The sequence below is a fragment of the Nyctereutes procyonoides genome, unplaced genomic scaffold (genome assembly GCF_905146905.1).
Source record: "Nyctereutes procyonoides isolate TBG_1078 unplaced genomic scaffold, NYPRO_anot_genome, whole genome shotgun sequence".
Classification (NCBI taxonomy): Eukaryota; Metazoa; Chordata; class Mammalia; order Carnivora; family Canidae; genus Nyctereutes; species Nyctereutes procyonoides.
Genome location: NW_026575026.1, coordinates 5,278,225 through 5,302,208, shown reverse-complemented (window position 1 = coordinate 5,302,208; position 23,984 = coordinate 5,278,225). Strand labels below are relative to the sequence as shown.

Genomic DNA, 23,984 nt, shown 5'->3' with positions numbered 1-23,984 from the left:
TCTGTGTAGTGAGAGTGGGGAGAAAACATGGTGTCTAGGATAAAGTCAAAGAGTTTAAGAGATGCTCACATACAACTACAAGGTAGAAAGTCTCTATGTCACAGAGTTAAGAGGCTATGGAAGCTCAGAGAGAAAGGGAGATGTTTTTAACCTAAGAGGGGCGGGGCATGGTGAGGATTTGGGGGGATCTCCCAAGACCTCTTCCATTTTAGAGCCAGGACAGATTAAGCTGAGAAGCAGTTCATCAATTAGTGAGAACAGTGGTGTCCCCTGGTCCTTCAGTTGGAGGTCACCATTCAAAGCAAGGCGAACTTTGGCCTGGGAACCCGCTGAGGATGGCAAGAATTGAGCAAGTCCTGGGCCAAATCCTCGCTCTTCTAACTACACATGATGTCGGTTGGACAAAGCTCTCAACCTCCCAGCCACAGTTCCTGCGTCTGTAAAATGAGGATACTATTTAGACCTACTTTATAAGGTTGCTGTAGGGAATTTGCGAGAGAACACCATGTGAGTTATTAATGATCTGGCCGTTACAGTAAGTTCTCGTCATGTTAGCTATTGTTCTTTCCCTGAAGGGCAGATATCGTTCCCCTGAGAGGTCTTGCTCTGGTGGGCCTCAGCTAGATACAAGATGAGGTTGGACTTCTGGCTTCAGCTGGCTGCTGGGCTTTGGGGGCGGCTGTGTGCTGGGGCACCCCTTTAACACGCGGCCAGCCGTTCACAGCTGCGCCTTCCCCTCCCTTCCTGCTTGCACTCGCCCTACAGATGAGCCAGTGGTGAAAGCTGAAGGTCCCCTCAGTTCTTTTTCTGCGCGTGTGTCCCGGCCCGAGCATGAGTGCACCTCTCTAAATTCCCTAGTCTACGTGATGACTTTCCAGTGCCCGGATCCCCCAAAGCACCTCCCTCTGGCTTCGGACAACCTCTTGTACGCTCAGCTCAGCCGTAATTCCTTGCCCTAAGGTGGCTGAGGCTTTTCTGGTCACCTTACAATGTTTTCAAGCCTCGCCTCCCGTCTTCTCTGGCCTGGACAGAGCTCCGGGTCGGGAAAACAGATGCGCACCTTGCATTCTTCCCGCAGGAGCCCCCTCCAGAGGTTAGTTCACACAAACACTGTGACTTGCAAGTAACTTCTCTGTTTCTTCCAGAACTAAGATCGTGTCCCACAGTGGTCCATGGGCTCCGTGGATGCCAGGAGCGCAGCGAGGATGATAACACCGCAGAGGTGGCCTACAGTAAGTTGTTGTCTTTTTCTCAATCCTGCATTCACTTGGTTGCCCTAAACTTGTTTTTCTGGAGTTCTGACAAAGTTGGTTCTCACTGTCTGGTTTTTTTCTAAGTTTCTATGGAGGGAAGGAAGTTTAGAACTGCTTACTTGCCATCTTGCGGTCATCACTCCTCTAGTTACGTTAACACTGGACAAGTCACAACTTCCCTGTATCTTTTTTCCCTAAACAAAATTCAGAAAATGCCTGAGGGCTGTTGTAAGGATCAAATATGGGAACGTGGAGGACTTTCACAAAACGCAACACATATGAAACCTTATTTTAGAAAACCAGAGGACTGGTTTTGTGAACCACATCACAGTTACATCACGAGGACATTTTTAAATGGTGGAGAAAAAAAAAAGTTTTACTTATTTTTCGTGATCTTCATTTCTGATGTTCTTTTTTCAGAAGCCTGAGTTATTCTCTAGCATCAGTAAGAGAAAAATACCGTTTTTATTTCAACATTTTATTGAACCTTTTCATAATACACAATTTGCTGAAAACATTTAAAATACTGGACAAAAACAACTTAAAAACACACACACAGACAAACACCTCTTCTAGCTGAGGTAATATTGTGTAAGACTCACTGTATCACAAGTTTTTTTTTTACTCTGCTATACAACTTGATATTAATGATACTCAATGACTCAATGGAAAGACATTACGCATCCAGTTTATATCAGAGCAAGAGAAATGTGCAATTATTTGAAAGAGAAGAGAAAGCAGAAATGCCAAAGCCTCACTCAAATTCTAATGCGATGTCAGCTGCTACCAAGAGGATTTTACTTATTATTATTGAAAGTAATTAATTCAAATATGTCTTTTTAAGGGCGGGCCAAATAGTCTTTCATGTGCCAAAAGATCAAGGAAGCAAACTGAGGGCGATCCACAAAAACCAGGGCAGTGTGTTTTATTCTGTGAGCAGATATATGGATACAGATTCAAATATTAAAGCACTGGGGTCCAGTAGGTAAAGTGAATGCTTTGTGCACTTGTAACAAAGCCAGTGCTCAAAGGACAGCTGTAAGTAGTCAGGCATGTTGGCAAAAGTGAGATTTCTTCACTCTCCAGTTGTTTCTGAAAACACTGGCTCAATTATCAAATCCACCAAACCTCAGCCATTTGGGAATCAGTTTGTTTTCACTGTTTCATATTTGTAAATCTAGTGCTGGGAGTTGGAGGCTTCAAAAAATTTAAAAAACCTAGGGGTTATTTTTTGATGGCCCATCAAATAGAGAAGGGGAAGAGATTTATATGCAAATGTACTCAATTAATAAATTCACTTAAGATACTAAGTATTTTCCAGGTTTTTCAGGTTTTAACTCAATTGCTTTCATACCGTTTGACTCAGATGAAAGAAATCCTATATGGAAAGCAAGCATCATCACACTTCAGGTACATGGCCAAAATCTGGCTTAAGAGGACCACTGGGCCTGTGGCACATTTTAATAGAATTTTATTCATATTACTATTTATCATACTGAACTAAAAATTATTCTGAGCTATTATCATCTTTAAAAATGTAGCCAATGGATATTTGACTTTGGCACGTGTATGCTAAGGAAACAACAATTTTTAAGTGGGAGTGTGTGCCTAATGTGTATTATATTTATTCCTTTCTAAATTCATTTAAGTGTATTTGGCCAGCATTTAAGTTCTTGAATTTAAATGATTTTTATATTTCAACTAATTTGGAATGGCAATAATTAGTATTTTACTTGCCACATTCCATATTTAATATTAATTTGTATTGTTTACAAAGAGACAGATCAACTTCACTTGTGCGTGGTTCAGTCTGTCTTGTAATGATTGAGACAGATTTATATAACTGAGCGTTTAGACTAATTTTTGCCGAATAATCTTGAAATAATCTCATTTTTAACTACATGATGGATTTCATGGGTCTTTATTAGTAAATACTTAATTCCAGATTGTTCTTCTAGAAATTTTCTGAAACTTGAATTTTTCTTAAGTTTACTGTTATTTGAAACCATCGTTGATTATAATAAAAATGATTGGAAGTTGGACAGATTATATACATCTAAAAATTTACTTAGCAGTTCAACAGTATTAAAAACAATTTAAGTGTCATAGGCAGGGCAAAGTAAACCGTAACTGAAAAATTAACCATAAAATACAACATGTGATCAGTGGCATTTATTTTCCCCTCTTGGAGGAATTTAAAAATGGAAAATGTACGTGTTGAGTGATTTTTAAAAAACCACACACATAGCACACAAGATCGTAGACAGAGTCGCTACTTACATACTGTTCGACACTTTTTGGGGTATCGTTTTCTGGTCCTAAAACTACTAATCATAAAAAACTGCTTCACTGACGTTTAGCAAGTAAATCTCAGTTCTGGGTTGGACACCAGTGCAAAATCCCTGCACATCAGTGCATTAAGTGGTTTGCAGTAAAACTATGGCCACTCACGTGAGGAAAGGCAACTCTAAAATGTTTAATGATGATCAGTTAAACGCTTATTTTATTATACAAAGAACCACACCCACCAGCTTCAGTTCAGGAACAGGCAGCACTTTTTTTTTTTTTTTGAAAAACTGATAATATTGCTTATTATTTGTTGAGCTTTACTTCTTTTCCTCATCCACAAAAAGCAGGGACAAGCTTCCTTTAAGGTTTTCATTTTTTCTTCATTATTCGTTCAAATGAGTTTAAATAAAAGTGGTAAGGATAAACTTGCTTTTCCCTTTGTGTGCATCTAGTTTGGAGAATGAAACTGCAAAACAAAAACTAGAAGGAAGTGGAAACTGAAGCAATTATTTAATGGGAACCATACAGAAGGCAAAGAGGCACACTTTCCCACTTGAATTTTAATTGTGTCTCCTTTAAGATAGTCATTCAGAAACATAAGGCAAGTGATATCCTTTCAGTACACAATGTGTAAATGTGCAAACAGTAATAGTTGTCATGATTATTTTCTATTCTCTCTCTTGGGAGTGGCTCTAAAACAGCCTGATGATCCTGATATCTAGGTAAGCAAATCAAACTTTATAAACCTATGATGAATTTTCAGTTGCTGGCATTGAAACACTGGGTTTGGATATGGATAAGTACACAGTTTGCCATGAACCTCTCAGCTACCTTGTCTTTTAATGTTTTATTCTGATATTCAAGCAGAAAGTACATGAGTTCATTCTATGAAATAAGCTAATCTAAGAGTGGGGGATTTGCAGACATGAAGAAAGTTCCAAGTTACATGTGTGTGCATAAATGGCTTTATATAATAAATATAACAGCCATTGAAAAGTTATACAGGAACAATGCAATTTAAAACTCTTCAAGTCCTGCATACATGTGGCCCAATCTAACCTCTTCATTTTTATCACCGAGGACGTGGCTTACTTACTTAAAGTGTACTGATACTGTACACTATATTAAGGATGCCATCGCAATACCAATCTAGAAGGTGAAATAAACTTCTAATAAGTATTAAAGCCAGATGGAATAAATTCAGGCTCTGTGAAATTTTGTTTTATATTTGCTGACAAACTTTTCCTTCTGCCCAGGATCACTCTTAGTTTAGCATGAGTGCTACACTAGCTAGAATTCAATTCATGAGTGTTACTTTCATTGAGTTTCCAAATTTGGAATACTTTTCATCCAAAATATATACCTATGCCTTTTAAAAAATGAAGAGTCAATATAATCAGCATGGGCTTTTTCTACCAGTTTTGCTTTCTAATCCACTTTTCCCCCAGTATTTCAACTTTTATCCCTCATAATTTCATAACAAAGTATCCAGATTATGTCTTTTAGACTAACCAGGAACTTAAACCTCAAACGCTATTTTGAAGAAGGGTGGAGTAAATAATTTTGGTAATCTGTAGAACAGCTGCATGCAGTGTGTACTGTATTATAACAGCACCAAACCCCTTATAAAAACCAAGCACTCCTTCTTCCTGCCTTATAGTATTGATACAGTCTCTCATTCCCTCGTACTGTGTGTTAATTGGAAGCACTTCATAGCCAAGGTCTGTATTGTCAATGATTGTGCGTGTTCCTTGAATGTGAAGGCGGTGCAAAACTGTTTCCAATGGGTAAAGGATAACATCAGAACAAAGACTGGCAGCAAAGTTAGCAATCAGTTCTGGAAAATAAGCATCCAACATACTCTGCACCGGGCTAGTGGTCTCAGCTAGATGGCTACTATAAGTCTTTCTCTTTAGAATCAGTAGGACAAACTTCTGAATGACTGAGCTGATGATGTAATGAAGAACCCCATGCAGCACCGTAGGGAAGATCAAGGAAAGAAGTGGGAGCAGTCGTTTGCTATGAGGCACTCCAAGGCCAATCACTCTTCCAATTCCTTCTCTTATACATTCCAAAATTCCAGTGTTATCTCGAATTATCTCACTCTGAAATAAAAAATGATGAAACGAGTAAAAGTTAACACTTGCTTACTGCGCCATGAGAAAGAACTCTTTTGGTCCATTTTAAATCCTAATTTATGACCACAGAGGGAAAATATCAATGGCTGGCAAACCTCAAGTATTATATAGGCATTAGATTCTTTTTTTCAAGTGTAATTTCCTAACAGCAGTGAAGCTGGGAGCTATTCTTATTGGGAAGGAAAACAGAGGAGGAGATGTGGACACGCCATACCTGGCTTCCCTGTCGTCAAGAAGCTCCTCAGAACTCATTTTTGAAAAGCAACAGCTACTGGACACCCGAAGAAGCCGTGGAGTGCTTCGAGTTCTTAGGTACAGGTTTAAACTCTCCCTCCGCTACTTAATCTAGGGAAGTTACTTCTCCTAAGAACCAGTTTATTGGTCTATAAAAAGAGGATTAGTCTGACCTACTTTTTAGGCATAGGATTGCTGGGAGTATTACATGAAAACAGGCCTGGCTTCCTGAGGCATTCACTCAGTGCTAGTCATCATTAGGTACAATGTCTCTGTCTTTTTACAACTGACATTAGGAAATATGAGTTAACACATATTCTTGATCAGCAAAAGGATGTAAGCACTGTAACGAGAACAATGGTGTGAGTGTACAGAATGACTTTAAAATGCAGGAACTAGATCACAGATTTTTAATGAAGACACAGACTAGTAACCTCATATTTAAGAGCTTCAGGAGATGTTCAACAGGAGATATCTCTATATATGTGTGTGTATTTTTCAAGAGAAAAAGTGTTCTTGGCAATCTGAGCTTCCCAGAAGAGGGAAAAAATACCAATGAACATGAATGAAGTAGGAAGCAAGCAGCTAATGTTGTAAGCTGAGCGTGCGCTAAAGGAAGGATGAGAATGACTGCCTGTCAGTGGGGAGAAGCAGACAGATCTTGTGTACTTGCTGCAGTTACAACTAAGAAAGCACAGTTTTGGGTCTCTGGGTGCAGACATCAATAGTACCATTAACAGGAAAGGAGAAGAGGCTTAAAAGGAGGTTAATTTTCAGAGTAATAAGATGAGAGTGTTTACAGCAGTTGAGTTTAAGGGGAAGAGGATTTAATTCCTGTAGAGACTAGAATTAAAATGATTCACAAGAGGAATGAGTTGTTCAGGATGGTGAATATAGGATAAAAAGCAGAGCAGGCCAAGGATTACACCTTGGAGGACAGCAGATGGCAAAGACCTTATTAAAAGGAGAGGAAGATACTCAAAAGATAAAAACTCTAAGAAGTAAAAGAAAGACTTCCAGAAAGTAGACAAAAGGAGTCAAAAGGAGACAGCAGGTGGAACCTGGACAAGGGAAAACAGGGACTGGACACTGGGTAAAAAAACTTCCAAACTAACCAACAGTGAGCTGGGCACTTTAAATAAGTAAGTGAACAGTCAACGTTAAGGCCAGAAAATTAACTAAGTGGAAAAGAGTAATTAGAAAAGCAAAGGCGGATCCAGGAAGGTTTTTACAGAGAGGAAACGTATCCATACTGAAGACAAGAAAGAAGCTAGAGGACCTAGTGTTGGAGACAAAAGATGGGGGTGTACAGTTAATTGGACTTTGTGTATATGTGAAGTTCAAGTACCTTCATCTTACAGTTTGGAGGGTAGGGATATACAGGAAGAAGTAGATGAATATAATATGCTGGAAGTGCCATCAAGTGGCTGGAAATGGTAAGACACTGTACAATGCTGAAAAGAGCACTTTAGCCTTGTAGTTGAGTACTCAACACACCATGGCACCAAATTCTCCTTAAAAGGCACATTTAATAAGCATGGGGTTAGTAGGCTACCATGGGACTACCTGCTCACCATCAGGATGATTATCCAGCATGTTTTATGCTCTGGTAATTAGTAACCCACTGTCTGGGGACAAGCCATATACATTTGCATTGAAGTTGTACATACTGGTCTCAAAAAGTTGAAGAAAAAAAAAAACCCTATAGATTCTTTGTATTCAGTACAAGCTCTCTGCTGTGTTCTCAGCTCAATGAAGAGTACAGCTGCCTATGGAAGGGATCAAAAGAATTAGAACTAGAAGTATGAAGTCAGTTTGCAACGGAAAGATACAGCAGTTTGTCTACTACATGATCGTTGAGATATGTGTGGTATCTGGGAGAGAAATATTTTATAACTATACTGTCTTACATTTTTTTTGGTATACAATCAGATCTTGTATAAACAATACATTGACTATTCCAAAAAATATTTATTAACTAAAAAATGGCAATAAAAAGTAGCTCACCTGTACTGTTTCAATTAGACTTGCTGAATAAAAAGGCATTGCCACCATGTAAGTCAGGCTGCAGAAATTAAAACACATTTATCAGTATACTGAAACATGCTTATACTAAATATTTATTTATTTATTTATTTTTTGATTACACTAAATTTTTAATATCGACTTTAATATATCAATACAATTCATATTCAAGTCTGAATAAGTTTTAAGTTTTCAACTATTAATATTTATAGCCTAGAGATAACTAATGAGACCTGTATCATTAAGATGCCTTATTCAACAGTTAGTGTAAAAATATAAGTATTAACAATAACACAGGGAAAGGCTTCAAAGAAAACAGATTTTATTTTAGAGCAGTAAAATGTGGGGTTGGTTTTGATTCATTGTCCAACCTGCACGTAGCTAATGTAGCCTTGTTGTCTACTTACACAGAGCTAACACAGCCTATCAATCTGATACTTAAAAGTTAGGATGAGGGATCCATTCCATTATTTGCCTTTTTAGTGACATGTGAACAAGTATACTGTTCTGCTATTATCCTATGGACTCTCATTATCCATTCCCAGATTTCCCACCCAGCAGGACTAAGCCAGTCTTCAATGGTGAGTGAAGTCCCCTTTTATTATTAAGAAACAATATTGTACAGCTTTGCAAAGTTGTTTCCTAACGCCACTATTTAGACATAAATGTAATATTACAACTTTGCAAGCCTGCAAAATATAGTTATTTAAAATAATATCAAGGTGGGACTTACCTAACCCTATGGGCCAGGTCCTGGCAAGTAGTAGTTTTCAAGGTGAATGGAACATCACTAAGTAATAATGTGCTGGAATGTCCCCCAGAGGGAGCCAGCAAGCTTGGGGGATTTCCAATTCACAATCTTCAAAAAAAATTAAGAAGTGAAGAGTAAAATTCTAATTTATAAAAATGTCAGTGTTGTAAAATCATGAAGTGTTTTTAGGACTACATTTTAAAGACACTAAGGTTTGAGTTTGCTCATCACTATACAAATTAATTTTTGTCTCTGTTTAATTATAGAATAATAATTATTTTTCTGACAGTTTGGGTTAAATAAGTTGAAGACCTTTGCTAACTTCCTAAGAAGACAGAAAAATTAGGTTGTGATTTCAGCCTTTCAAACTAGAAAGATTGATTTTAAAGGTAATATAGATTTCAGGATTTTATTCCTCAATTCAATGTTACTTGTCTTTTGAAGTTCTAGTCCCACAAATATTTTATTGCCCTAATTTTCTTCATTGTATTAAGATTTTTTCCAGTTCTAATGCTATAGAAATTAATGCAAATTTTCAACATATGTGCCACTTTTGTTTTTTTTTTTAAATTTATTTATGATAGTCACACAGAGAGAGAGAGAGAGAGAGAGAGAGAGAGAAGCAGAGACATAGGCAGAGGGAGAAGCAGGCTCCCTGCACTGGGAGCCCGACGTGGGATTCGATCCCGGGTCTCCAGGATCGCGCCCTGGGCCAAAGGCAGGCACTAAACCACTGCGCCACCCAGGGATCCCTATGTGCCACTTTTGATACTTACGATTTCAGCAGAAGGTGTTCTCCTATTTGTTTAGGATTCCATTTATGTGAAATCTCCCTAAAAAAGAAATTTTGATGAAACAAAACCCATGTTATTTACATCTTGAATTAGCCCAACTTTCAAAAAGGTAATCAATCGATGGTAATTTAAAAAATATATATATATGGAGGAGAGAGATACTCTAATGATGAACATTTTCCTTTCTGGGTCACGCTTCAAACAATTATGGTGGTTTAAAAAGTAAAAAACATACTAAGTGTTTTTCTATGTGCCAAAAGGAGGGGCTGACAGAGGAGGAAGAGCTACCACTACTGATTATAAAAAACTTAAAGGAGGAACATGAAAACTTCAAGAAGATATAAAAATGACAGGTTGAGAAAGAAAGAATAGTTGCGGGGGGAGGGGAGGGAAACAAGCAATAGGATAAAGGAAGAAAAAGCTTTAAAAAATAAAGAATTTAAAGACAAAACAAAATGAACTATAATGCAGACTGAATGACACATGACATTTGTGTAGCACCAAATTTGTCAAGCACCTTTCCTTATTATGATGACATTAATCTTGGGACTTTTATTATATCATCTTTTTGTCCACCTACTATAATGCCAGGCATGGTGAAAAGTGCTTTGCATGACTTACTTCTATGACTTACTTCTAAACCTCACAATGACCTTGTTACCCCATTTCACAGGTGAGGAAATAGGCTCAGAGAGGGTTCATAACTCAGCCAAAGCCATACAAATAGTTAATGGTGGAACTGAGTTCTAAACCCTGGTCTCAGGAAGCCTGGGTGGCTCAGTGATGAAGTATCTGCCTTTGGCTCAGGTTGTGATCTTGGGGTCCTGGGATTGAGTCCCACAAAGGCCTCCCCGCCAGAAGCCTGTTTATCCCTCTGCCTGTGTCTCTGCTTCTGTGTGTCTCTCATGAATAAACAAAATCTTTAAATAAAATAAAATAAAAAATAAATAAAATAAAATAAATTAAATAAAATAAATTAAAAAAATAGAAAATAAAATAAAATAAACCCTGGTCTCTAGGACTTGGAAGTCCGCACACTCTCTGCCTGCACTGCCTCTCATCCCATTTGATACAGGAAGATATCCTGTGAGGTCAGCAGAGCAGGTGTCGTCCAATTTGTTTTACTTATGAGAGAAAGGAAGGTTGGAAGACCCACAGGGAGATGTTCAAGGTGACAGGCAGGGCGCCAGGTCTGGAGCCAAGGTCTCCCACTGTGTGCTCCTGGCTATTTAGGTCACCCTCAGAAACCAGAAAAGAGAGAAGAAAAAGAAGAGAGGCAAGCTGCAAAAAACACAAGAGGAGAAAGCTGTACCAAGAGGAAAGTCAAAAAGGAGAAAAGAGTATGGAGAGAGAGCAAAAGTAAACGAGAAAGCAGAATAACTGGGAAGGCAGAGAGAGGGCGGGGGGGGGGGGGGAGAGAACAGCAGAGAGAGCCAAGTGTGAAATAAAGAGAACTGCCACCAGCTCCCGTCATGAAACTGGCACCCACGGCACCATGGCCACAGCAGGGAGCTGAGGAAACCGCTTCTATCTGGAATGAGAGAATATGACCAACCGAAGGATGTAGGGAATACTTTTATATTCAAAAGGTATAGGAAATAATCACTAATAAGCCCTCTAAAAACCAACTCCATACAATTACAATGGGTGGTGTGCAGACTTTCTGAGAATGATAGATCTGCAGAGAAACTTTTAGAAAACAGACTGACCATCTCTGATCAATAAATCATAGAGAGCCTTCTGGATTGCATTCTGATTAAGTTAATACTAAAGTGACCAGTATTTTAAGCCTGAACAACCCCAGAAAAATATAGCTGAAATGACCACCAAGGATTTGGATGAAAAATATTAAAAAGGTTAGGCTTTCCTTATTTTTTTAAATAAGATTTTATTTATTTATTCATGGGAGACACACACACAGAGAGAGAGAGAGAGAGGGAGAGACACAGGCAGAGGGAGAAGCAGGCTCCATGCAGGGAGCCCGACGTGGGACTCGATCCCAGGGTCACACCCTGAGCCGAAGGCAGAAGCTCAGCCATTGAGCCACCTGGACGTCCCATCGCTTTCCATTTTTTTTCTACTGATTTTCTTCGCCTTGGAATACAATACTAATTACTACTGCCAACTCTTAATAAGATTTTTAAAAGTGGGAAAAATGAACTTTAGAATCAAGTATAAAATCATGAGAACTCTCCTCCTTGTATCTCTACCTGTGGCTAAAACATATTGTCATAACTCTAGAAATTTAAATCGGCGCACTGAAATGCTTTAGGAAAGACAGTAGTATAAAATTCTGCTTGTGAATAAACCTCTTCGTATTTCGTTATCAAATACCAAAAGATGGGTAAATATACTCAAGGCACTATTTTCACAAGTGAAACCTGCCCTTGAAGAAGAGCAACAAAGTTAAGAGACAGGACTTGCTTTTTCTTAAAATAGTTCTCTATTTGACAGATTGATATACATGCTTCCATGCATAATCAATACACAAAGGCAATGGAGGGATCCCTGGGTGGCGCAGCGGTTTGGTGCCTGCCTTTGGCCCAGGGCGCGATCCTGGAGACCCGGGATCGAATCCCACATCAGGCTCCCGGTGCATGGAGCCTGCTTCTCCCTCTGCCTGTGTCTCTGCCTCTCTCTCTCTCTCTCTCTGTGACTATCATAAATAAATAAAAATAAATTAAAAAAAAAAAAAAGGCAATGGAGTTTTAGAGAACTCTACTTTTAAGGCCTTACTTATCATTCTCTCTCATTTTCACTTGCTCGGGTAGCTGCCCTCCTCAAAAAAATCTTCCCTCGACCAAACCCATCCTTGGGCCGTGTCTCTTCATCTTTGCTCTGCACAGCCAACTTGCCAACTTGCTCTTTCCATGTCCTGACATCCCATTCACCTTGAGGCCACTCCAAATTGGCTTTTACCCACCCTGTTATTATACAAAGACAGCTCTTGTCAAGGTCCCCATCATCTCTGTGCCACTAAATCTAATGGACATTTTTAAGTCTGAGGGTCACAGGAGAGGACGTGGACAGGGTGATGCTTAGTAGGTGCTGGGTACTAAGGAGGGCGCTTGTGAGGAGCACTGGGTGCTGGATATACCTTATTTGCCCCTTTGACAGCCATCAGGCCCTTGGGGCTTTTTTTTTTAATATATTAGATATTTATTAGAAGATGCTACTTTTGGAACATAAGGCAACTACTTTCTGTTTAATGATATTTGACTTCACCCCCCCCATCACTCTTGCATTGTTCTAATATTTGTCCACTTGATGTTTTGTAAGATGCTCATATCATCACTCATTGTTTCCATTCGTCTGAAATTTGGGTGAGGCTTGGCTGCACGGCTTTGGCTCAGGACCCTTGTGAGTGATTTCAGAAGGAAGATCTTGAAAGCATCTTCATCACTTGTCTGGCACCTGAACTGGGAAGCCTTGAACAGCTGGGACTCCTTGGATATATCCTTACTTTACATAGTTTCTCCATGTGGTGACTCTACGATGGCACCTTTAGGATAGCCGAGCTTCTTACATGCCAATTCAGGGCTCCCACAGGTATGTCTCCAGAGAAAGCAGATGGAAGCCATTCCATCTGCTTCTTGAAGCTGTCTCTGCCCCTGTATTCCCCTATTCTGTACGCTTCTGGGTTTTGCTCCTCCCCTCTAGTCTCTACACCTGACTCCTTTGCAGTAGGATTTTCTTGTCCCAGCCACCTATTCTAGGGTTCCTAAAGGCTCAGGCCCTCTCTTTACATGTTATGGTCCTTCCTGAGGCAATGTTAACCAAGATGGTGCTTCCAACACCTCCGAAACAAATCCATTAGCTCCAGTTTAGATTTCTCTGTATGTCAACCATGTGGATCATTTGTCTCCTGACAACTCCACCTGGATATGGCAAAGCATCTAAAAATGAACTTGTCCAAAATCAAGCTAATGATCTTCTTCCCTACTCTTAGACTCTTCATGTTCCCTACTCAGTAACTGTTAATCAGAAAGAAAACCTACTAAATTGGAGAAAGATTTCATTGTGCTTAAAACAGAGTATGTTCAAAGTCGGAGAATTCAGGGAGTGGTGAGGAGAAACTCTACGTGTTTATATTGGTACAACCACAAATGTGAGATGTGTCAAATGAAGTTGGAAGTCAACCATACTGGTTTTGTGAGAGACTGAAATACATAGGGTAGCCTTGGGTACAGGTGCGCCTTACGTTAATATGAGAAATGACCTGTCAAGTAAAGGGTACACAGAGTCTCACTCACTCCACCTGGGAGATCTGAGGAAGGACTGGAGGGACCTGGGCACTAGATAAAGAAAGATGATCCTGGGTTACCTACCTTTTTTTTTTTTTTTTTTTAAGTGGTAATAGCATAAAACTCTAAACTTAGTGACTTTATGGTCACTACAAACTTGCTCTTTTTTCTCTCAGATGTGATCAAAATGAATATAAAAATCTAAATCATGGGGAATCCATATTGTCTCACCTGCTTTACTTAGTGATCACTGTGCAATTTAGGAGCCTCAGCCTAGGACACCCCCAAGCTCATTCTCCTCTGTGAATCGCTTTGGGTTGCTGCTTTGCTGCCTTGTGTGCTAGGTCTTTGCTTTCCCCCAAGAAAGGTCAATCCTGACCAAAAACAGAATTAAAAAACAAAAAAGTTCACACTATACTTCAGACAATGGCTTTTCTCAACATCAATTACATAAGCCAAATCCTAGACGTCTTCCAGGACAGCTCGTCCTATCACCTACCATCCCTAGCCCATCACTGAGGACCATCAGTTTTACTTAAATACATTTCAAGAGTATCCTCTCGGGTCCATCTCAGGGGATGCCACCCTGGTCCTAGCTACCATTGCTGGTCACCTAGAACACTGTGGTAGCATACGAGCACGTGTCCTCCTATCCACTGCGGTCCCCCAGCAATCTTCTCACCTCCATTTATAATGACCCCTGAAAAACATGAACCCGATCATATCACTGATCTCTTCTTAAAACTCTTCAGTATCTTTAAAGTGGCCCACAAGGCCATACAGAAACCCGGCTCTCACCTGTCTCTTAGCATTGTCACATGCTCTCCTCCTTGCTCTCTGAGCTTCAGCCCTATGAGCTTTCTCTCAGCAACACCGTCTTCACACAGGCTGGTCCGAGCCTCTCAGGTGTCAGCTCAAGTATTATTTCACTAGGGACACCGTTCCTAACCCTTTAATAATCTCACAAAACCTTTTCTTTTCCCTCTGGGGACAAATCCCAATTTGTAATTATTTATTCATTAATAGGATTATTTCACTGAATGTATGTCCCTTACACTGGATTCTAAGCTTCATGGTCACAGGTGTCTTTTGTTTCTTCTCTTCACTGTATACCTGATTTCCTGAACAGGACCTAGCACATAGTAGGTACTCAGGAAATATCAGCTAAGTAAATAAATCCATTAATGAGTGGGATTTATCTGAAATACTATCCAAGTAGAATGCATCAAAGATAGCCTTTTGTTTCTTCTTTAATAAGATCCAAAACGACCAAGAGAAAATACATCCCCACACAACTGCCATATCTCTAGGTCTATAGAGTAAGAAAGTCAGATAATAAAATTTAATGCAATGCTCACCTTTCTTTCACCTAACGACGTTATATTCTATTTCAGAGAGAAAACAGACTCACAAGCAAGTTTCCCTAATTTCTCTTCTGTCTCCCTCCAGACGTATGTATGATTCTAATTCTCTTCTCTTGGCTTCTGTCATCCTAGGTTACTGCGATGCTTGATGGGTTTTGTGAGTATCTCTTACAACTGCCCCCAACTACCCCACCTACCACACACACATCCACGTATACACATGGCACTCACATGTGTCTTTACACATCACTAAGGATACTGTCCTTGGTCCGCTTCCTGTCATTTAGGGTACACTTTCTCCTGAGGAAAATTCATCCATCCTAATGCTTCAATAGCTACTTTTATGCCACAACATTCAAAGCTATGCTTCCAGCTTCAAGTTTTTTCTAAAATCCCAATCCATGGTGCCAACTACATATTAAACATGTCCTCCTAGGAGTCCTGAAGGAACCGCAAACTTCATCTATCAAGTTAAATTCCGTATCTTCTTTCCCACTCCAACTTCTTCATGTATTCTCCAACTTGATTCCAGTCTAGAAATCTATCACCGCTGAAAATTCTCTCCCATCTCCTGATCCCTAATCTATCACCAATTATCTATTAGACTTTCTGTTCCATCCCACACTTCAGACCTCTCTCAGTCTGGCCTAGATTACTATAACAGTTCTCCACAAGTCTCTAGCTACACCAACCCACTTTTTTACTTAATACTGCCACCTGAGTAAATCCTTGATCAAAGAACCCATATATAGAAACTAACACCTTAGATTCCAAACTCATAGAAAATAAAGCCAGAGTCCCTTACAAAGGCATAGCCAGGCTTCCATCTAGCATCTCAGACTCTTTTCCTATTATTCCACTCCATCAATGCCCACTATTCTAAGCACAGGACATTTATTACCCAGACCTTCCAACTTCCATAAGATTGGGCATGCTGTCACTTCTACTTGGAATGCTCTCCTTCTCTGCCACGTTAATTTCTACTCATAATTCAAGATACAGCTCAGGTTTCAGTTTTTTCTTGAAACTCTTGCCAATAACTTAATGCAAAGTGTACTCTGGGAACTGAAAAGGGTTTAATTATAGCACTAATCACGATATACTATAACTTGCTTACATGTGTCTCCTTCACCCAAGCGGCTACTTAAACAGTAAGAACTGCTCACATACTCATGTTTGCTCCTTCACAGACAGTTGCTGAAACTTAGCAGCAGGAGCTCAAAGACCTATCTCAATAGATACTAGATGAGGATGCATCTCCTTTATCACATACTGATTTAATAAGATATAACTAATTTTAGGGATGCTGGGGTGGCTCAGTGGTGTAGCATCTGCCTTCGGCTCAGGGCATGATCCTGGGATCTGGGATCGAGTCCTACGTCAGGCTCTCTGCATGGAGCCTGCTTCTCCCTCTGCCTGTGTCTCTGCCTCTCTCATGAATAGATAAATTTGAAAAATTAAAAAAAAAAAAGATATGACTAATTTTAGTTTCTGTTTTTTCTCTTTAGCTACTTCAGGTAAGTTTTCAAATTCAAGGTTTTTTTTAGAAACTATAATATTTTGTCAAAATTTAATATGAAGCTAATTTTGAAAAGATGACAAAAAGATACCTTGGTAAAGGTGTGAATTCACTTATTATTCCCTCTGCTCCAAGTGTGACTCCCTGGACAATAAATGTACTTCCCATTCCTTTCCAAAGGGCCTTTGGTCCCTAAAATGAACAAAACATATTGTTATTTCTGTTAATGCCAAAATAGAAACATAAAATGTCTTAATAAAATTTGATATTGAATATTTACTGATATTTTCCAATAAGGCATTATTCTAAGACATTTTAGTAGAGAAATACAACTATACTACTTCCTATCATTTTAATATTTGTTGAGTGGTCTACGTTTAGGCCAATATGAATATTATAATTAACTAAACCTCTAATATTATTAAATAGCCCTAATATTTAATTAATTTTGGCAAACATATGAATTCACTGATCATTCGGTGACATCGAAAGATTTCATTACCATTTTACATTAGTTTTATAACAAGAATTAAAATATTTTTATTAACTAAATTAAAAGCAATTACTCTTGCTTTAATTATTACTAAGACCAAATGGTACTCACATTACAAATAATTTTAATAGAACCTAGAGACTAATTCTCACCTGAGTTTTATTGAAGCTGTACATAATATTGATCACTGTAAATGGAGTGAGATGGTAATGCCGGGCATGATAATTAACCTATAAAAATGATATTATATCATAATTATTTTTGTTATTGTTTTGTCAAGAAATAACAAGGCCATGAAAGACATACAATGGAGTCACAGCATAAACAAAAGTTCAATTCTAAATTCATCAGAAATTACTCATAAACAAAATTACTACTATTAAAAGTACATTTAAATAACATTAAAATTATGATTCATGTGGTTATACATATATGCAACACAGAAAATCAATGCATAATATAAACAGTAATTTAGAATAAATAATAAAGAAAGCAATGCCATTTGATATTTGTTTCCATAAACACTGGAATTACCTTCGGTGTAGCACAACATTCATGCCATTTAACACACAGGAACCACTGAAGAACTCAGGAAACAGTAGATTCATGTCTTCCAATATTAATAAGCATTTTTCACATAAGCCATAAACAATTGGTAAATTATGAAATCAGTAAAGGGGTAAGGACCAATACTTATTAAGTAAAATAACAAGAAAGAAAGAATCAGAATGCATCACATATTCTAATGCCATTATTTCATAAAACATTTAAGTTACTCATATAGATATATACAGTGGATTACAATGTGATCTTGTCAGATTGTAAAACATATGTCTGAAATCCACTGTGCTAGGGTCTATACAACGTCCATGCTGTTAAAAGGACTTTTTTTTTTTTGGTGCTAAGCATGAACAGCTTAATTTGTAATTATTTACATATTTTCTGACTCAGTTTTCAAAGAAGATTAAGTTAGATTATGGGAGCTTCTACCGCAGTGTTGTCCACTTAAACCCCTGGGGGCTTTCATGGGATCTACAAGTTTAAAATTATTTTCTTAGTGATACTAAGGCATCATATAAAAGTCTTTTTTATTGTGTTGACTTTTTCAATAATAGCGCAAAACAACGGCAGCTAACGTTGCTAACTCCTTAGCACGAATTAAGGTAGTTGGCAGCAAACTGTATTTTTGTATACTTATTCTTCATCCCACTCACTTGGAAGGAGGAAAAAGCCACTTTCACTTAAGAATGTCCTTGGTAAAACAGTAATACATAATTTTATCAAATCTTGATCCTTAAAAAAAAAAATCTCGATTCTTAAGTATACATCTTTCTGATTAATATTCTATGTGTTGCATAATGAAGATGGCTGTTATGAGAAAAAGCACTTGTCTGATGGAGCTGCAAGCTGAACTAGCCACTTTTTTTATGGAATACCATTTCTTCTGCAAAAACTGACTGCCAGACTACAGTTATTAACACTTGAGCCTGGGTGGCTCAGTTAGGTAAATGTCTGAGTCCAGGTTTTGGCTCAGGTCATGATCTCATGGGTCACAGGATCGGGCTGTACATTGGACTCTACACTCAGCAGGGAGTCCGTTTGAGATTCTCTGTCTGCCTCTCCCCTTACTCTATGTCGAAAAGAAATAAATCTTTAAAAAAAAGTAAAAATGAAAATGAATAAAGTGAGCCTGTTGATTAAAAAAAACTGGCACTATATGCTGCCAATGATAAATCTGACTTTATAAGCAAAAATTAGAATTCTGAAAAAACTGCATCTACCATCAAGAACTTACCAATACTAAAACACTTTTCTGGTGGGATTGGTAGTAAATTAATGACATTTAAAAAAAATATTGTATAACCAAATGTCTTAACATTTAAAAGATCTACAGAACTCAGTAAATCAATATTTTTCAAATAATCAACACATAATATTATAGAATCATACATGGATTAAAAAATCCATTCAACACACAGTATAGGTCAACAGATTTAATGTAACAGAGTACAAAAAATTAGCTTACATGGCTTGAATGTCTCATTGCAAGTAATATGATTACTTAATAAGTTTTGGTGTAGTAACAAAGAAGAAAATCTGCCAATTTTCGGAAAAAGATATAAAATACTCTATTTTCAAATACAAATGTGTATAAGGTTAGACCTTCTTCTTTCAAAAACCAATTTTTACAACTTAAAAGAGTTTTCAAAACCAAAAAGTTTGAGACTGACATATTGTAGATTCTGGTAAATTTCACAAGGACTAATGGTTACATAGTTTTAGCCATTTATCTGAGTTGTCTTTTATTTATTTTTATTTTTTTATTTTTTTTTAATTTTTATTTATTTATGATAGTCACACAGAGAGAGAGAGAGAGAGAGAGGCAGAGACACAGGCAGAGAGAGAAGCAGGCTCCATGCACCGGGAGCCCGACGTGGGATTCGATCCCGGGGCCCCAGGATCGCGCCCTGGGCCAAAGGCAGGCGCCAAACCGCTGCGCCACCCAGGGATCTCCCTGAGTTGTCTTTTAAATCAGAGTCAGGGTCATGGTTTAGAAGATCACAGAAAAGTACATTTACCTGACATTGGCGGCGTAGAACAATGCAAGGATGGGCCAGTACATTTTCAGTAAAGAGACTATAAAAGAATAATTTATATATATGTAAAAAACACGTATGAAATAATTTTTATAGTTTTTTTGTGTGTATATATAAAAAATAACCAAACCTTAAATTACAATTATATATATATCTAAAATTACTCTTGAAGAATCACGCATTATTGTTTCCTATTCTAAAAGTAAAAAAAAAAAAGTCTAGATGTGTTTGCAAATCATTCTACCAATAACAAAATTCAATATGAAAAGAATGCCAGAAATGCAAATATAGTAAGCAGGGGAAATAAAATAAAACAGTAGAATATATAGTCTAAAGATGAAATTACATCTCCATCTGTCTGATATGGGAAACTCCTTTCCTAGACAACTTAAACGCTCCTTTCCATTTATTTTAGAAGATGTCCTATGAACAAAGTTCCCATCAGAAAAGTCATCTATTTTTCATAAACCCCCTTCTATAAGTTTTAGTTTTGGTGTACACTGCATTTAAGTTATAGGGATTTTAATGACTGCTAATTGGCTACTACTTTGGGTATCAGATACTTCTAAAAGCATTCCCTACAAAATAATTACAGCTGTGGGCTTACATACTGACAGCGACAGATGCACAGCCATGCGCACGTGCGTGCGCACATCCATGTACATAAATAATACATCAAGTGAACAACAGTTTTATGTATAAACAGTGAGGCTAAAGAAAAATTAATTCTAGCAGAAGGAAAACTTTAATACACAATTTTGTTCTTATTTACATTAATACTCTCAGGTTTAATTATGCAAATAAGATAATTTTTTCTTGATTATAATTTTAAAACAATGAGTTACCCTGGCATGCAGTGTAACCTTTTGTGCAAATCTGATGCATTAGAAATAATATTCACTAGAGATCACATAATCAAGATAGGAGGTTTTTCTTCCACAGAATGATCATTAAAAATAATTTAAAAAAATAACTTCATTAGATGCTGATCGTAAAGCGAAACCTAGACTCTATGTTGCTAAATATAATATTTAGAATGTTTAGGAAAAGATTCAATGCACAACTACTTTCTCTTGGAAGACAAGATTAGATCAGATTTTTTGGATAGACACATGAAAGTCGTATAGTATGACTTAACAAAATTATTTTGTGATCATAAAATTGAATGACTATTCTCTATCTGTACTTGAAAAAAATCAAGTTATAAATTTTAGATAAGTTTTTCTACAAAATATTATTTGACATTTAATCTACTACTCCAAAGACTCAAATCTAAAGGAAGCAATATTAATCATTTAATATTTTACTTTAAAACATTTTGAATAAAACACATTAAATTAAAAATCTTTAGAAAAAAAACGTTACCTTGCAAGGCCAATACCAAATCCAGCAAATCTATTCAACTGCTCTAAAACAGAAGAAATAAGATTACTCATAACCAATATTGAGGTTCACTGTAAAACATTTTTTTCCTTTAATTAACACAGTATTTATTTAAGTTCCAGGTCCCAAAGTTAAATTCTCATACAGGCCAGGGAAGTTGCGGGAAGTTGCAAGGCAGAGCTGCTCTCCAGCTCCAATTCATGGTCGACATGTGGGACTGCAGGCCCAAGATTTCTAAACTGTTATTTTTCTAAAAAGATAAGTCATTTTTACATAATATCTTCCAATTCTAAAATACTGGAACTATTTTAAAAAGTATTCAAACACTGTGTGAGCCAAATCAAACATGTCTGCAACTAGAACCTAAGGATTACCAGTTTTCAACTTCTAACTACAATTTATATTTCTTTCTATAGAAGGCTCTGACTGTCCTATACTAACAACTTGACCTCCCGTCTTGTAAAGTTAGTCATTTGCTGTTTTGGTGGAAAGCATCTATGTTAACTGACGGTCGCAAGCAAGACACCTCAAAATTATTAAATGGAAGGAGTACTTAGGGTAATCAAAATGGTTGAATAAGGCTCTCTTCCTCTGTCTCAAATGTTTTAAATATTTTGAGAATAACCGCTTAGTTGGATCTCTAACACCTGGAGAGGCCAGGTGTTAGTGCCGATGGCATTTCTACTGTCTGATTAGGGGAGTTTATAGCTGGAAACATTTCTATCATCTGTCAAAACACACAAAGTTTCTCCTTGGCTAAAAATCTCAAAATTGTGATCGTGAAATACCGCAACCTTGGGGGACCAGACATTATAAATTTCTACTATAATACAGTATTTATATCATAATACCATATGCTATTTCCTTACGGTCAGAATATGGCCATGTAAACTGGTGTCTGGGAAAACTATTTTGTTAACTCTTGCTTTGGAAAATGCAGAGGCCAGATAGAAGCTTCTTCTGTCAATTAACATGCTTTCCCCCTTTCAGCTTTTCCCTTTTTGAGTGTACAGATCATAGTATTAACAGAAAATGCCTCATTTTAACCGTGTAAATCATAAAAAGATAAAAATCAGCTTGGCTGCCTAAGAAAGTAACTGTGTGCACGAGCATTTTGAATTATTTAATAACTTTCCAGGACTCCTTTTGGAACCTTACAGAAAGAAAAGCAGACAGGGCGGAAAAGCAAAGTGTCTGACACTAAGTTCCGCATCGTCTTCCACATCCTCGTTTGCTCCTATGTGATATTTAGTCTATGCCTCCGAGTTGACTCAAATCAAATAAAAATCACCGTACTTCCAAGTTAAAATGAAGAACGAACATGTCTAGAATATACTTAATATTGAATGGTCGAGTCTAATGACTTCAAAATGGGAAGAGGCAGTGATTATTTCCATTTTATGAATTTTAAAAAGTTGAGAGTGTTTAGACGACAGCGTTGCAATGAAAACCCAGGCCTCCTGACGTCCCAGGGCGAATAACTACGCCTTGATTCCAAAGTCTTGAAATTGTTTACTCTTTGGTGGTGTTTCTAGGTGAGAAATAGGAAAGCAGGGGAATGGAACACGGAGGGGGCGTGTGAGAGTCTAGGAAACAGACACAATTGCTAAGACTAAGAGAAAAGGAAGGAACCGGGTAGGTCCGGCTTACTAAGCCTCCACCACAGCTCATGAGCACCTGGCGCTGTGAATGACTCTTCTCTCCACCTTAAGGGCTCCAGACGCCAAGAAAAGGCCTCCGCTTCCCAGGGAGGCAGAGCCGGGCTCGCAGCAGGGCTGCCGAGGCTGACTCTCCAGCACAGAAGCACAGATGCTGCTCGGCAGCAGGTCAAGGCAGCGGAGCGCAGGGAACCAGGTATCGCTCACGTTCCCCAGGAAGCAGCAGGTAGCCCGATCTCCTCCCTCCGGATGGAGGCCCGGGGACCTCCCACCACCAGCCTCCCAGACAGCACCCCGGAGGAGAGGGCTGTGGGTGGGGCGGGGAGGAAGCGGCGCGGCAGGGAAGGGACCACGGAAGGGCGGACGGAGGGGGGGCAGAGGAGGGTAGACGGGAGGGGGACAGAGGGACGGAGGGGCGGGGGAGGGGGCACAGGAGATGGGAGGGGAGATGGGGGGAGGGACAAGAGGGGGAACGGGAGGGGATGAGAGAGGGAGAGGGGACAGGGGACGGAGGGGGGACGAGAAGGGGGCGGAGGGGGAAAGGGGAGGGTCGGGAAAGGGGACGGGAGAGGGACGGGGGGATGGAGGGGGATGAGGGGACGGAGCGAAAGGACCGGAGGGGATGAGGGCGAACTGGAGGGGGAGGGGACGGGAGGGAGTGGGCGGGGACAGGAGGGGACACAGGAGGGGACGGACGGACGGACGGGGGCAGAGGGCGTGGGGGGCGGGACCGACCGTCGGCGCCCGGCCGCGGTGTGCAGGCTGCGAGCCGGGCTCCCCCCAAGCCCCCCTCCCCCCCTCCGCGGCCCTCACCGCTGCTTCCCCTCCCCCCCCCCGCGCGGCCCTCACCGCTGCTCCGCCCTGGCGCCCCGCCGCCGCCGCCGCCTCCGGGACACGGCTGTTCGGGGCCGTCGAGCGGCGTGGAGGGCCCGGGCGCGCCGTAGGGCGGGCTCCGGTCGGCCCAGTGCAGGTTGCGGCTCCCGGGGATGTCCGGGGGGCTGGTCACCCAGTGGGTCGGGTCGGACGCCGAGCCGAACGGCCGCGCGGGGAAGGCGCCGCCCACAGCCTGCTCGTCCCGGGCCCCGCCCCGGTAGCCCAAGCCGTCGAAGCCATCCGGGCGCCGCGGGTGCATCGCGAGCCGGCAGGGTGACGGCCCCCCGAGCCTCCGCTGGGGCCGCCGCGACCTCGGGCCACACCGCGCCGCGCCGCGTCCGGGGAAATCTGACAACCGGAAGTCACGGT

At 39.6% G+C, this 23,984-nt stretch overlaps 1 protein-coding gene across 1 annotated transcript; it reads right to left on the bottom strand.

The window, feature by feature from the left end:
• Positions 1-1,712: 1,712 nt before the first annotated feature.
• On the bottom strand, positions 1,713-23,976 carry SLC25A46 (solute carrier family 25 member 46). The gene is made up of 8 exons (XM_055315292.1): positions 23,592-23,976; positions 21,067-21,109; positions 19,684-19,741; positions 17,257-17,334; positions 16,703-16,803; positions 9,467-9,523; positions 7,922-7,979; positions 1,713-5,647 (listed from the first exon to the last, which is right to left on the bottom strand). Exons 1-8 carry the CDS (start codon positions 23,872-23,874, stop codon positions 5,069-5,071), a joined length of 1,257 nt encoding a protein of 418 aa, XP_055171267.1. The 5' UTR covers positions 23,875-23,976; the 3' UTR covers positions 1,713-5,068.
• Between the last annotated feature and the right edge of the window lie 8 nt (positions 23,977-23,984).

Coding starts and splice junctions, on each gene's coding strand:
- SLC25A46 (XM_055315292.1), bottom strand. CDS start 23,874: ATGCACCCGCGGCGCCCGGATGGCTTCGACGGCTTGGGCTACCGGGGC. Junction 19,742..21,066: donor TTTGGTATTGGCCTTGCAAG/GTAACGTTTTTT, acceptor ATTCTTTTATAG/TCTCTTTACTGAAAATGTAC. Junction 17,335..19,683: donor TTCTACGCCGCCAATGTCAG/GTAAATGTACTT, acceptor TCATTTTTATAG/GTTAATTATCATGCCCGGCA.